The following is a 16224-nucleotide window of genomic DNA, read 5'->3' on the forward strand; positions in this document are numbered from 1 at the left end:
GATATGGACTGTGTCAGGAAAGAAACTAAAATGATCGACCTACAGAATTCCCAGACACCCAAAGTGAAAAAATGATGCAGCAGGCTAGTCCATGAGAAGTCCAGCAACTCTAAATGGTACTCAGTAGTTTGTATGACCCCCACGTGCCTGACAATGTCAGGATAATCCTCAGATAGTGTCCTTTTGGAATTCTTTCCAGATCTATTCTATTGGATTTAGGTCAGGCAACCGTGGTTCCAGTCAGTTCTTCCAGGAACTACCTGCATACTCTTACCACATGAGGCCTGGTGGTCCTTGGTTCCACCAGGAGGAACCAAGGACCCACTGCACCACCGCAGGATCTTACAGTGGGTCCAAGGACTTCATCCCAATACCCAATAACACGTGGGGCGCTGTTGCCCAGCCTGTTGAGATCTGTGTATCCCTCTATTGATATGATCCTGGCAGTGCTCATCCTGTTCCTGCTTGCACGAAGGAGCAGATACCGGTCTGTGGGGTCCAGGTATCGCCTCATGCTACCAGTAGTGACACTGACCGCAGAAAAACACAAAAATAGCGAAGAAACTGTCAGAAAAGATGAGGGGGGGGACATCAGGGGCCTTCACGTGGGTTGTCTCATTGTTCCCCCACTAGTGCACCTGCTGTTAATTTCATTAACGTCAAAGCACCTGAAACAGATTAACAATCGCTCGGCTACCGAACGAGAAACAAAAGGAGATGGAAATCATGTCGTGATATTTTAAGCACAGAACCACTGCAGTGCGGCCGGCCATGGGGGGTTGAGGTGTATGGGGAGAGGAGAATCAGGACAAAGTATAAAGTTGAGTGAATGTAATTTATGTTTGGAAAATGCCCAAACGCTTATTGAACCTGGTCGTTTTTTCATTAAAGACTGATTTGAAGAAAAAAAAAAGACGGGTGGGTGATCGTCTTGGGAGGGTCCAGCTTTCATTTTCTTAAGGGAGCTCCTGCCAGGAGAAGGTTTTGATAACCACTAATTTAGGGTGATTAAGTTTTACGCTTTCACATCGTAGACAGATGATGTTGTCAAGCACAGCATGTACTCGTTCATTTGGCTTACTTCAAGGTATTTGATCTTGATATGATTTAGTAAAATATTCCATTTTTCAGCCAGAGCTGACAAGAAACAAGCCTGACTAGACTACACTCAGCAACACTCAGTTTTAAACAAATTGTGACATTTCTCACATTCTCTTTGCTCATAAAGGTTAAATCAGTTTGTTGGCGGCCAGATTTTGTCCCCTAATCTTATTTTGAAGAAGAAGGAGACAAAAAAAGCTTCTCCATAATTCATAAAAGGTCACTAAAGTGTATGGCTATGCATAAGGAGATATGACCTTTTGCACATTTGCCTAATGTGCAAGCCACTATTTTATTTTGACAAACCTTTTTAATTTTACTTTTCACTTTATTCACATTGTGTTCCTTACTTTATATAAGCATATTTAAAATGCTGTGCATTTGTTCTGGAAGCTAAGCATTTGCATTGAGAACAGCATAACTCAGAAAAAGAGACACAGAGACAGACGAGTTAAAGTTCTTCAACAAGAGTAGAGTGGTAAATGAGATGCAGAAGTCACAGCAGAATGTAACTCGTTAGCGTAATCTGCTGGTCTGCTGTTATAACACTAATATTACTGTACATATCAGGTGGTGACATGCTGGTGAAAGTGTGAGCAGTGAAAAAGGCAAGCAGGGAGTCAAAGGAGGACAGTAAAAGGTGAACAGCAGACGGTGGCAGCTATCTTATTAGCCGTGATGGAAACACTACCCAACACTGATGAGGGAGCCAGTTAGCTAGCTAGGTGACAAAACATGCCTCACTGGACAGTAACAGTGAAGGACAGAGACAGGAGAAAGAATCACAACTGCATGGAGTAATGAGCAGATTTATCTTTGTAAAGCTGTATTTATTCTTCTTTGTCTGCACCTGTGGATCATTGCGAGTCACCTCTAGGACACATTCATGAGTTGATGTCACTAGCAATCCAGCAACACACAATTCTGGATTAACCATACTCAAAGCCACCCACTTGTTGGGAGCAGGTGAGATGATTCTTTTACAAAATGTCATGCATTTATTAGAAAACAACACTTAGATAACAGACAGTCATGCAGAGAGACGCAGCAGTGGTGCACTAGTTGAATTCTACAACCACAAAATCAAAAGCTTTACCATACAGCAATTTACCAGCTAAACAAAAGTCTTGTTTTATTCTGAATTTAACAGTGATGCCAGGAAGGAACTATATACTATACCTGACAAATAGGAGGCGCTACCTTTAGTTGAATTAATTAATTACACAGCCATATGAAGGTGACTACTTGGGCATTAATAGCACAAATCTAACTAGTTTTAGCTTTTTTCCCCCCATACTAGTTCTGAAATACAATTTTCATATTTACTATATCAGCATTGGTACAAACTGTGGTCATGTGAACTATGTGATGGTTCCCTTTTAAGTCTGCTTCACATGTAACTTGATACAGAACATGGCCTGACTTAACTGTTTTATTAGTTCAAAAGAGAAATAATAAGCAACACTGCACTATTTTATCTGTTGATATTGTTTACATCCACTAATCATTAAATACCAGTGTTTCCCCAATAGTGAATTCATTGGAGGGCAGAAAGAAGAAAAAACAGGAAAAAAAGAAAAAGTTTTTTTTTTAAAAAATGTAAAGTAAGTAAAAAAGAAGATGATGATGAAAAGGAATAGACTGGATGAGAACAGTGGAGAATAAACACTGATGCAAGCGGCTGCTCTACTACTACACAAATAAGGAGGATTTCTCCTGGTTTTCTTTCTTTTTTTAAGAGACATAAAGAGGAACAGATAAGTAGAGAGACAGGAAGGGGAGGAGAGGGAGAAAAACAGAAAAACAGATCGTAAGGATAAGCTGCTGTATTATTGAGCAGTTTCGTACCACCACTTCCAAATTCTCTCAACTTCTCTTTTTTTAAAAATTCAATAGTGCTTATCAGAACAAGTAACGCTGACTCTTCAACAGGGGAAATTCAAACAAAATGAATGTGTGTGGACTCTGCATGGGTAAGCAGACAATGGGTTTTTGAATAAATGTTATTACACTGTGAGCCCCATGTGTCTGAAATATTTATTGTAAACTATCTCAATCCCTCATCTGTGAGCCTTGTAGAGGTAGTCTTAGAAGGTCCAGACGTGCTATTATTTACTCTGTGAGTGTTAAATGGTAACAGTGATGCATCAGTGGATGGTCAAAGGTCGTTTCAAACACAGGTGCCCCCTATGTTTGGTGCTGCATGTTATTAACACAGTAAGAAAGCAAAGTTGGCGGCACCGACTTCTATCTAACAACTAGTTTGCTGAGCTGTGAAAAAGAGCACTTATCCTGATGTTTTTGTTTTTATATTAATTACATATTTCAGATCATCATCGAAACATTTTAATAGAAGACAAAGCTAACCCGACTAAATACAAAATGCGCTTTTTAAACGATCATTTCGTTTATTAAAGGAAAAAAGTTATCCAAACCTATCTGGTCCTGTCTGAAAAAGTAATTGCCTCCTAAAACCTAATAACTGGCTGTGCCACCCTTGGCGGCAAGAACTGCAATCAAGCATTTGAAATTACCGGCAATGACTCTTTCACATCGCTGTGGAGGAAGCATCTCAATTAGATTTAAGTCGGGACTTTGACTAGGCCACTCCAAAACCTTCATTCTGCTTTTTTTGCCATTCAGAGGGTGACTTGGTCGTATGTTTCCGATCGTCGTCTGCTGCATAATCCAAGTTTGTTTATTTATAAGGACAATTCAAGTTAATCGACATTCACACCTAAATACATCATGTAAATATGTCAGATTTAGCCACATAGACAAACTTTCATCTATAGTATGCGAATAAGTAAAATACAGAAAAACGTAGGAATTAAACTTATATCCATATACCAACACGAGCCCGAGTTTCAGGACATGAACTAATAGCTGGATATTCTCCTGCAGGATTTTCTGGTAGCAGAATTCATGGTACCTTCAATTGTGGTCCAGGTCCTGAAGCAACAAAGCAACACTACCTCCCCCATGTTTGACTGTTGCATGATGTTCTCTTTGTGAAATCCTGTGTTAGTTTTTACACATGACGTAACCTTCCAAAAAGTTCAAGTTTGCTTAAGCAGTCCACAAAATCTTTTCTCAACAGTTTTAGGGATCATCATGATGTTTTTAGGCAAATCCCAAAATGTTGATTTTCTTCCTCATCCTCTCGAGTCTCAAGAAGTCACTGGGATGAGTGACGAAATGTTTCTGTTCAGATGAATGGAATCAACTTTTTGGGATTTCCTCTTACTACTCTTTGTATTCTTTCTGGTCAGTAACAGATTTTACTTTTAACTCTCCAATGGATGCCACGCTTACCACCGTTTCAAATCCAAATCCTTGGAAATGGCTTTTTAACCCTTTCCAAACTGATATATGTCAATACTTTCTCACTTGTTCTTGAGTTTCTTTAACTTTTGCACGATGTGTTGCTTTTAATGATCTTTGGATGACTTCACTTGGTCAGATAGGTCCTATTTAAGTGATTTGATTTAACAGGTCTGGCAGTAATTAGGCCTGCAGGTGCGGCTGGTCTAATTCTATTAACCATATTTCTTTGAGTAAAGTTAACAATATGCAGTACTCAATGAAAGAGCATCATTCTGCTGAGCAGTCATGCAGGGCAATGAGGAAGTGACGTAGTAACAAAAGTCATGGAGTATTAGCACAGAGTTTGTGCACGTTTCTCTTTGAAAATAGCACTGCAATTCAGAGCAACCACAGGCAGCTGAAGGAGAATCATTATGTTTCTGATATAATTTGCTGACGACAGTGTAGGTCCTGTAGGTTGAGGATGATCATTCTCTAAAAAGAAAATCTGATGGCTGAAGAGACGATCTTATTACAAGTAATTCCACCATAAAAATCAGAAATACCCAAAGCTCGGCTTTAAACATTCAGAATGAGAAAGAGCTAAAGGTAAAGACAGAGTCAGTTTTGGGACACACTCATTCTGAACATCTCCCCTCTTATTCCAATAAATGAACACTTTTAAAAGCAACTATCCTAACCACATCGAATAATTTCAATGTTCTGATCACTCAATGAGTAAGAAAAATCTGACAAAGTGTTTAATGCTAGTTTTTGGTACTAGCCAAGTTTTCAAGGTATTGTGCTAAAGACGTTTTATGAATATCTTTATTATATATTTAAAAATCCCAATCCTAAATTTACCTTAAGCAACTCAGATATAAAATACAGCACGCTCTGCACGAGACTCTCCATGCAAACATGGAAAGAGGCCAAATATTCACACATTATGTCAACAGTACAGTCTGTCTGTGGGTGAGGAGACTTCTTGCATGTTAATATGCGCTGCGGTTTTTGAGCACCTTGCTTTTGGGTTGGTGAGGGTCAAGGACTGAAGATATAAAGCCCACTGAGTCAGTAAATGTGGAATTGAGCCATAACAAATTTTTAAAAGAAGAAAGAAAAAGGTTAGTTCACTTTAGAGGAGTTTTTAAGACTCAGTCTACTGAAACATTTCTAAACCTTTCAATTTCAGCACATTTCAAATATTTTCAGATCTAGTATAATAGAGCTGTGAGGCTGAGAGAGCCAAGGGTGCTATAGAGATAAGGGAGAGGGGGCTGTGATGACAGGGTGATGGTATAACAGTCGGTGCAGCACATCTATCAGCACAGTGCCAAGATTGATGGCTTAAACTGCAGATATTATTACTGCTAATGATTCACCTCAAGTGGCCATTACTCTGCTATGATCCGTCTCCCTTGCTTGGAGTTTTTTCACGACAGTTGGGGGAACTAAAATAGTAAAGTGAAGCGAGACAGACCAGGGAATAAAAGTGGGTGAGGATGGGTGAGGATATGTGAGGCCATGAATATCCATTCAGTGTGCCTTCACGTCTGCTCCTATCTGACCCATCTGTGAAAATATCATCTCTATGTCCTCGGGTTTGGTTAACAATAGTGTCATAGCAGGGCTGCTGCTGCAGTGGTTAAAGAGAATGTCAGTATCTGCTCCCCAAATCAAGAGAGAAAACTGTGTATGACGCAAAATGAAGCTTTAAAAATGAGATTTATCAACAGTTGCTGTGACAAGGGAAGCTCTGTGATAGGTTATTATTCATTGCTTGTCTGCGACTGCAGTCGCTAACGTTGAGTTAGTATTGTTATTTTATCTGTTTGAAGGATGAAGTTACACGAATAGCCCGGTAAGATATAAAAGCTGCATGGAAGTTGAAAGTCACAAGACCAAAAATTGAGGAAGAACCATTGAACTCAGACTTAACTTCTTCCCACGCACAACGGACGCTAATGTTTTTGTAACTTTTTATGGAATCAAACTCAAAGTAAGGTCAGTACTTCCACGCTTTAAACGCTGCACGGTCATACTCTCTCCTGCACTCGATATATGATCCGCTGTTGATCTGCAGACAGCTGTTGTCACGAACGTCGCACTCGCTTACATCACTGTCATGAGACATTCTCGCAAAAAAATAAATAAATAAATAAATCACGGTTTTAGTAACGCAGCGTTTATGACCATTCATCATTCTGTAATTTATTATTCATACCTTTTTGTGCACTTCATATCCACTTTAAAGTTTACCGCGTTGTGTTTTGTTGCGCTTTTGAGGCGATGTGGGACAGTTTGTACTACGTATGTCAGTACAATAAAAATAAATAGTTATCTTCTCATTATTATCCTGTTGTTCACCAAACTAGCCCACCAGTCTCTACAGACCCCACATTCACTCTTTAGATAAACTTCTTTATGTAAAAATTGTGATTTTTACAGTAAAATAAACATAAAAAACAGAAAGGCTATACAATTTTTTAATAGTTACCTGGTAGCAGGGAGGGTGCTGACTCGGGTGAAAAACACTGAAGGTTCCACATCAACATGGACACCCAAAGACAGCTCCCTGTAGTAGCCTTCAACTTTGCCTGCTCCCCCCGAGTACTTGAAGTTCAGCACCGCCTCCAAAGTCTGCAAAAGAACAGACGAGGGGAAAAAATGTAGATCAAAACAAAGTAAAACAAGCAGGCACAGGTGTTGCAAAGTTACTCCAAAACAGATGATTCATGAACAACATGTCACATCCTAAAACTGAGAGGAGAAGGTGTTGAGTGTGGGTGAAAAAGCGTGGATTTTCTGGCTGTGTGCCACTATAATGGGGGGAGGGTGGTGGAGATTGGACACACAGAATTACTCAAAGGTACTCTGTGCTGGGGAGAGAGGAAGGGCCACAGGATAAGCAGCCAAGTGGGCGAAGCGTGGGGAAATTAAAAGTGGCAGTTTATGGTGAGCGAGCACTAGCTGACTCAGGCAATGGGGCTGAAACAGGGTAAAAGGATCATCCAAGGTCCTGCTTTTTTTTCCTTATGCAGCATATATCATCTCTCTGAAAATTGCTGATGGAGGAACTGGCTGCGCCTTTCTAGAGAAAAAAAAAAATCACTGATTCCTTGATTATTTTCGCTCTTTCTCCACTTTTGTGGAGGCTGAGAGCCAAAATGGAATGATTTGGAGCCTGCTGGCTAGACGGCTGACCTATTACAACCTAATGAACAAAGCAGAGCCCACTGAGCAATGAGAGAAAACAACATTAGAGGGAATTATTATTATTGTACATTCGACAGCTTAATTCCAAACTTACACTTATCTGGTACGGTTCTGGCTTTATTCCACGTCCTGGTATATTTTCATGTTCTACAAACCTACACTCTTCCTTATACATTATAATGCCCTCCATGGCGCCATGGATTCCCATGAAAGCTATTCATCTTCCCCTTAGGATGAAACCATTAGCATGCTTAAAAGAGTATCCTTTCTCTTTTGGGTGCAGATGTGCAGCTCAGTCTTGTCCCGTTATGTTGCCTGTGACAGAAGCTCTCAGCCACCGATGATGCCGTCTTGAGATGCCTTCCCTTGCGACTGAACCCAAAATGACAACTTGACCCTTGTAACCTTAATGACTCACATGATGGCAGGGTGGGGGGCAGTGTTTCACAAAGGACTTACACCTTGGCTTATGTGACCCTTAAAGACTGACATTATTATTATTATTATTATTATTATTATTATTATTATTATTATTATAGGGTAGATCAATTGCTCTCAGGACCACCACCAAGGGGAGAACCCCACTGTGGATTAAACATTAAACATATGGGACTCCATCAGTTTTTAGGAAGGAATAAGGAAGAGTGTACTAAGGTGTGCCTTAGTATTAAGCTTTGTAACCTTACATGTTCAACAGAACATTAACAATGTTAAACACCCCCAAATTATCCAGATTCACAGAAGTTAGTAAACCTAAATATCATGAAGCTGATACGAGTTGATTTTCATCCAGCTTAACCAGACATTTCAAAATGAGTAGATATTTCTAAGCGAATTCATCTATTTTGTCTTTTTTAATTGTAACATAATCTTTCCCACACTGCAACAGTGTAATCTACATTACATTACTACAACCAGATGATTTCATTGACCAACATGAAGGTCAATGAAACAAGACCTAAGCAACTCAACAAACAAACATACGTTTCAGCTTTGCTAATGCTAATGCTAATGCTTTCCAGACATGCTCACTTAGGACTCTACACTAACTAAAACTGACAAACAGGTGCTGGTTGGTCTTTTATTCACCTTCCTCTTGCAGTTAAAAAAAAATCATATTTAGTACAGTCTGACTGCATGTGTAACGCCACAATCAGCCAGAGAGAGCTCTAATGACGCTGTCTTATGCTTTACATACACACATGCTGAAGCAGACGTAAAAATTGACATGATTACAGTAATAAGTGGTGTTTGCTTAATCTGCCAAGTAGTTCAGGTTAATTAAAAATGAGTTAAATTACCTGAAAAAGTAAGAAAATGTTAAATGGAGTGGTGGATAATATAAGGGGGCAAATTGCAGTGATGTGTTGTTCATTAGTGAACTCATTCAAATGGAATCACAGCTACTGCATTAAGATATGTGCATTAACTTTGAGATGTTTGATCTTAAAGCAAATGCACAACTTTGTTATTTTTAAGCAGCAGTCACCTGACTCCTATTTTCAAAACTGTCTGTCACAATATCCTCTTCACAGTAATGAACATTACATCTTTATACATAAAAAATAACTAGTTTATGGGGGGACTGACAGAATAAGACATGGACAGTAGCAGTATAGTGTGAAGTCTTTGGACTTATAAAAACACATGGTACAGTGGTAAATGGTAAATGGCCTGTATTTGTATAGCGCTTTACTAAACCAGTCATCCACCCATTCACACACACATTCACACAAGCTACATTGTAGCCACAGCTGCCCTGGGGCGCACTGACAGTGGCTGGATCCAGGAATGTTGGTCATACATCACATCACCCAGTGAGTCTCAAAAACAGTGATGGTTTGACAAAATGTAACAAAGGTCACTAACTTTTAAATTACAAATAAATAACTATACTAGACAAGGTACGGAAACAGTATGTAAGTAATACAGCTGAAGCCTATGATTTATTACTGGGCTGTACATAAATGCATTGATGTAGATTTAAAATAATGCATGAAAGCCAAAACTGTCTTAAATGACACATGACCTGAAACTGTGTTTCTGGCACTAATTTGGCTTCGAGTGGAAGAACAAGAAGAGAAAAAAAAGACAAAAAAAACTTTACACTTCACTGAAAGTCATCCATCTGTTAGTGGCAGATCAGTGTACTCAAATAGCAAACAGCTAGAATAATGTGCTGTTAAACCCCTGGTCTTAGTATCATATCAACAGCATCAGAATGCTTAATTTTAAGTCCAACCTTGTGATCCAATGCAAAATAAAACAAAGGCTGCAAATGAAAACTCTGATATCCTCTGAATACTTTCGTCCTCTACTACTACTGTGAAAGTGAAGCGGTGGAGCCAGTCTGCTTTGGATCTGGACGAAGAACAGCTGTCTTACAGTTCCAAGAGGAGACAGACTCACGCTGTGCTGGCAGCAGAATGAAAGGAACAGCATGTTGATATAAATCTCATTTAAATTGATTGACTAAATTCCCCTCTGCTTCCTTGAGTAGAGAAACCGGTTGTAGACAGTTTCCAGGATAAGTCCACATTTTCTCTCACTTGTTTTCCTCCAACAAAGAACAACTTTATCCTCCTAACACCGTTATCTAAAGCTTTGCTCTGCAGCAGAACTCGTCTGTTGTCAAAATTATTTTAAACACATCAAACAGCCATAACATTGCACTGGGACACAAAATGCTTCATTCAAACAAACAACCGATGCTTCATATCTCGACAGTGTATTGCAACATATTTGTTTATAGTGAGTATTTCTAACAGTGAGACATAAAAAGATATGCAAGTCATTTTTCCTCCAAGCCGACCCGTTGCTATGTTACGTAAGTGTCATCTTGCGGCTGCCTATGTGGTACTAATAACTTCAACATGATCCTCTCGAGGATCAGCGATTGTCTCAGCGACACTATCAAACAGCGATTGTGTACTCTGATTCTCTCTTCAGTCCAGGGCCAGCCCCCTGAGCTCCTCGTTCATTCAATTCTCGCTCTGCTCTTGGCCCTCTTAGGACTAAACGCCAATCACACCATGCTAAAAATACGTCCTTCTGTAATGAGCTGGCTGTGCTAGGAGCATGCCAGTAACAACACACTGCTTTAATAGCACAACACAATGCCTGGCTGCAAAGATGCATAGAAACATCATGATCAGTGAGAATGCCCAGATTTGAGCAATGACTTTATCAAAGTGTTCACCATCACTGACAACTAGAGGTTGTATTTGGTGTGTGTGTGTGTGGGGAGGGGGTTAAAGTCTCGTAGTTTGTGACCAGCGAAAAAATTTTAAAAAAGGCAAAGCAAGAGGAAATAAATTAAAAGAGCTTCAGTTAATTTATTCCAGTGAATGGTTATCAGCCTTTTGTGAAATAGGATAAAGCAGGAATACTGACAGAACTGAAATAGCAGTGACAAATATTAAAAGTGACACTAAACCTGTAAATCTGCAATGATCACCACACTAGCATATGTGTAACTGCTAAGATTAGCCACAATAAGCAACCAAATAAATTCAGTTTAGTTCTAGTCAGTTTTACTACACTTGAGTTCAACTTTTCAGCTGTGCAAAAACAGCAACGCGTCTCAAAACAAATTGGTGTCTCTCAAAAAAGTCCATAAACACCTGGAAACTGAGGACACCAGCTTGCTGGAGTGGAGAGGAAAGTCGTCCCATTCTGACTGTTCCAACAGTTCTGGCTGAGCTTTCACATACTTTTTGTTTCTTGACGCTTTAAACGTGTTCAACTGGTGAAAGGTCTGGACTGTAGGCAGGCCAGCTTACTACCTACTCTTCTACTACAAAGTCATGCTGTTGTGCTAGATGCAGTATACAGTTCAGTATTGTCTTGCTGAAATAAAAGAGGGCTGGAATGCTCGAAGAACTGTGTACCAATGGTGTCTTTCCAGATGTGTAAACTATATATCCATAGGCAATATATATACACATACCTCTGTAGATGGGAAGATATTTACAGACATTACATTAATGTAGAGGAACATTACACTGGAATTGGTCACAATTTGCAAACAGTTTCTTTACAGATTAATGAATTTTCATCCAGCTGTACTTCTGAGAAACTCTCAGGTGTAAAAAGAGGATCTTAGACATGTTACTGACCGGCTCCCAGTTGACCTAATGAGCTACAAAATGTCTCTCCAGCTGTTTTTTTAGTACCACTTACTTTTCCAACCTTTTGTTACTCACACCTAATTCAAAATGAGCTCATATTTTATTAAAGCAGTAATATTTTCTATTTTAAACAGTTGATACGTTTTCTGTTGTGAATAAAATGTGGGTTGATGATTTTATTTCTATTTACATCTTACATAGTGCCCAAAGTCTTTCAGAATTGGGTTAGTGTGAATAGTTTCAAACAAACAATACATTTGGTTAACGTATCTCATAAAAATGAATCCGTTCTCTTACATAATTTAAAATAATTGAATTAACTCTACAAATAGAGAACTTGCAAACTATATTTAGATTGAGTAAAGGCTTGAATATTTGATATTTGATTGCTTTTATCCAGAACTTAGTTATCATGTCTGAAAGATGCGTGTCAGAGTCTCAGTCTCTGCAAAATAAAACACTATCAAAGGACGTAATTCTCAAAGACAAGCACACAATGAGATATGTGAAAAATAAAAAGGCCTCTCGGATTACCATCGGAATAATAGTACAGTAATGTGTAAAAACAGCTCCACACTAAACCCAAAGATCTTAACTCTAAGAAGAGCTGAAGAATATAAAAGACCTTGAAGATCGTTTTTGCTGATTATTCGCTTCAAACCTTGGTGAGAGTGCAAGGAACCAAATGACATAGAAATGATTCAGGATAACAGCTGGCAGTTAATATTATTGCTACCTAGCTTGTGCTAAACCATTTATAATTGCTCACTCTGCACCTGTGACTTGGTGGTAAATAATCCACACAGGTCAGTGGACACAGGACAATGCTTACCTCTGAACAACAAACTAACTACTGTTCAACAGCTTAATATAAAAAGGGACCAAAAATGGTGAATCTTACCAAAATAAACTTACATATCCAGACAGAGAAGAAAACAGGGTGTTTTCTTTGCACCAACATCTTTGCAAACATTATGACACGAAAAGACCGTTTACATTTTTATAAACCAACTTGCAACCATTCCTACACATTTTTATGCCTGTATTGATGTTTTTCTACATGCTTGATAATAACATCACAATTAAGCTGGTCTAAATTAATATAAATGTACTACAGAAAACCACCATTGGCCTTGTGTCTTCATTGGCCTTTTTTAAAATCTTTTTAAAAACACTTACTCACTGCAGACGGGACACGGATGGCAGATTGGCTTTTACCTTGAATGCCATCACGCCACATTGCTGTGTTGTGTCACAACAAAACCCCATAAGACCATCCTCTGTGTTCATCAACACAAAATACAGCATCTGTTCGACAATGGATGTGCACACGCACTCCTACACATAATGGATTAACAAAAAAGGAGAAGACAAGACAAATAACTGAAGGCTTTTTGAATGCACTGGAATGGAGATAAAGACCCTGACGCATCGTGCTGAGAAGATTATGGCATGGCCACACGTCTCCTGACAGGAATACTAAGAAGCAGCATCACAGTGACAGGTAGGCAGAAAAGGGGACTCTCAAAAATGCACAAACTTACGAGGTTTATTGACTGCTGTTTGTTGGCACAAAGGCAATGCTTTGGTGTTTCTTAGAGGACTTCAACATTTTGGAAAATTCACTTATAGGCTGTCTTACTCAGGAAATCAATATCAATTTAAGCAGTGTGGATTCAATACCAACGCAGTTCCTTGACAGCATAGTCAAGCACACTATGCAATTACCACTGAAGGCACACGTATAGTCAATGAAATAAAAATAACATCAATTTTTGAAGTCTCTAATGCTTTGAAGAACAATCAACAGTCAAAAATGCAAAGAATTCTGTGACTAATGTGTTGTTTGTTTCACTTTTTCTTCTGTTTGAGCAGAAAATGCATTGCTTGACACAACTTTTGCGATGACTCAGCTGACACTCTTTCGAGGATGCCAATGTTCACATTTTGGACAGAGAGGACAGATGGTTTGAAAGAGGAGGGAAAGAAGCCATCTATGTCCACTGTGAACGACCATCTTCGAACAGAGGCGGTGGTTTACGTCACAAACTGTCTGCCATCTATAATCCAGTTTACAGATCCCTTCCCAGACGCCTTAACGCCCACTCACATCCTCGGCCATTTGACATCAGTAAATCACATGACAGGGTGGGGGCTAGGTTTCACAATGGGTTCACCCGAAACCCTGGCTGATTGTGACCCACACCCGTTTTCACACCTTGGCTTGTGTGATTAGGCAGAGAATCAACAGGGCGTCCATGACCCTCTTGGGGACACTTGCATAGGGCTTAAAATCCGGGGCTCTCCACCAATTGTTCTTAGAACTCAAGAAGCTTCTCGGATGAGAGGTGAAACGTCTTCAAGTAACTTAATGAAGTCCAGACGCTTTTCTTTCCAAGCTCCTTAGACTACGAAGACCTGGATGACTGGGAACCTTCACAGACAACCTCTGCAATGGTTTCCCAGTTCAGTGTGTTGTGGAAGCAGATGGGAGCCATTGAAACTCTCCCACATCCTTCCATGGTCAATCACCATGTCTCTGAATGATTTACAATCAGAATAGGGCTGGGCGATATATCTAGCTTTTTAAAAATATCGATATATTTTTATACGAGATATAAGATGTGACAATATCCTTTATATCGATATAGTCTATGTTATGCTATAATTATACTTGTGGAGCCGCAAGTTTGCCTCTCTTTCGTCCACTTTTGTCTCTACGCAACATTACTCGATCACGCCCCTCCTTCACTGAACACAACTCCCCCTCCTCCCCCATAGCTTCACCTGCAGGCAGTGACAAGATGGACACGGCAAGTCTCCGTTAACAAGTTACTGCACATCGCCCCGTGCGTGGGGCTGGACGGCGTCAACGTGTGAACGAGCAATCCACGCTAACGAGCTAACCACGCTAACGCCATGCACAGCCTAAAATCCTTTCATTTTCTCAAAAGTTGACAGCGCGCCTTATGTATGAATTCTGGTTGTGCTTGATGACCGCAAACCGATTTTATGTGGAACACGGCGCTCAGCAATCTGTCAAAAAATGTTTTAGTTCGACTTTGGTAAGCTACGGAGCTGCACCGCTTGATGGATTGTTGGAGCATTACGGCTACCGTAGTCCGGAGGCTGGCGGAGTGATACGTACTGCGCTTCAACGTAATATTACCGTATTGTGTGTGTATAAGGACCATAAATGGAACCTGTTAAGAGACATGGTTACAAAAAGGATTTCAAACTCCAGGCTGTCAGTCACACAGTAGAAGTTGGGAACAGAACAGCTGTGAAATCTGTCTTTGTTATTATGCTCAGCGTCTGTTAGTTTACATTTTGACTGCACAATTGCGAGCTCTTTGTTATGCACAAAAACAACAGTTTTCTTTTATTTATGGAGCATTATTATTTAATAAATGCTCGTAATTTATTTTTGAGTAGTTTTTTTTCATGTACATCTACGCTGTATGTTAAAAGTGCCTGTGTGACATCTGGGACACAGCTTTGACTAAGAACTCTCTTTTTGTTCTTACTTTATGGCTTTAAAAAAAATATCAAGATATATATCTTATATCGCCATCCAGCTAAAAAATATCGAGATATGAATTTTGGGTCATATCGCCCAGCCCTAAATCAGAACCAAATGATTTCTCTCAAGACGACACGACCAGGTCATACGCCTATGCTCTGCATTCCTCTCCTGCTCATCAATTATACATAAAATTACTACAGAATCATCCGATTATTTCCATAGATTTGTACTCTAAGTTTAAGTTGTACTCAAAATTTGAGACATACAAGGTGAACAGGACTGGAGATAGCACAGTCCCTTGTGAAGCTTCTATACTACACCTCACCGTATAAGTTAGAGTAGGGCTGGGCCATATCATACCGTTCACGGTAATACCGGTATAATGTTCAGCAATGATAAGAAAATGAAATATGGCGATAGAATATGGGTAAAACGCGCATGCGCAGTCCCTTTGTTTTCATACGTACATGGCGGAAAAAGCATGGCAGCGATGCAGAATGAGAAGGCCGCTTGATGGATTGTCGGAGCATTACAGCTATCGTAGGCAGGCGCCTCACGGAGTGATACGTACTGTGCTTCCACATATTACCGTATTGTGTGTGTGTATAACCTCTTTTTAAGTTTTCTGGATATTATACATGGTTATGCTGAGGATATGTCAGCCAGTTTCCACTGGAAATGCCTTTTGGTTAAACTGTCAGCAAAGAATTTGCATTTGCACTGTTAAATTTTTATATAACTTTAATGCACATAAAAAACAGCTGCTTGTTTAAGTGAAAATACATTGATGGTTTTTGGGGGAGTTTGCACTAATAAAGTTGTGGAGTTGTAAAGTGTTTTGTCTAGTGTCAATTATATCGTCAGTTATATCGTTATCGCAAATTTTCAGATGTATATCGTGATAAATATTTTTGGTCACAGCACAGCCCAGTCTCACATACC

General features: G+C 39.5%; 1 protein-coding gene across 1 annotated transcript in view; it reads right to left on the minus strand.

Moving 5' to 3' along the window:
• trappc9 (trafficking protein particle complex subunit 9) overlaps nucleotides 1-16224 on the minus strand; it is a 229220-nt gene that overhangs the window by 96411 nt on the left and 116585 nt on the right. Inside the window, exon 19 of the mRNA XM_005753708.1 lies at nucleotides 6908-7050. Within this exon, the coding sequence (XP_005753765.1) occupies nucleotides 6908-7050 (143 nt within the window). The remainder of the gene's footprint in view (nucleotides 1-6907; nucleotides 7051-16224) is intronic.

The sequence above is a fragment of the Pundamilia nyererei genome, unplaced genomic scaffold (assembly GCF_000239375.1).
Source record: "Pundamilia nyererei isolate P.nyererei 1_Seehausen unplaced genomic scaffold, PunNye1.0 scaffold00455, whole genome shotgun sequence".
Classification (NCBI taxonomy): domain Eukaryota; kingdom Metazoa; phylum Chordata; class Actinopteri; order Cichliformes; family Cichlidae; genus Pundamilia; species Pundamilia nyererei.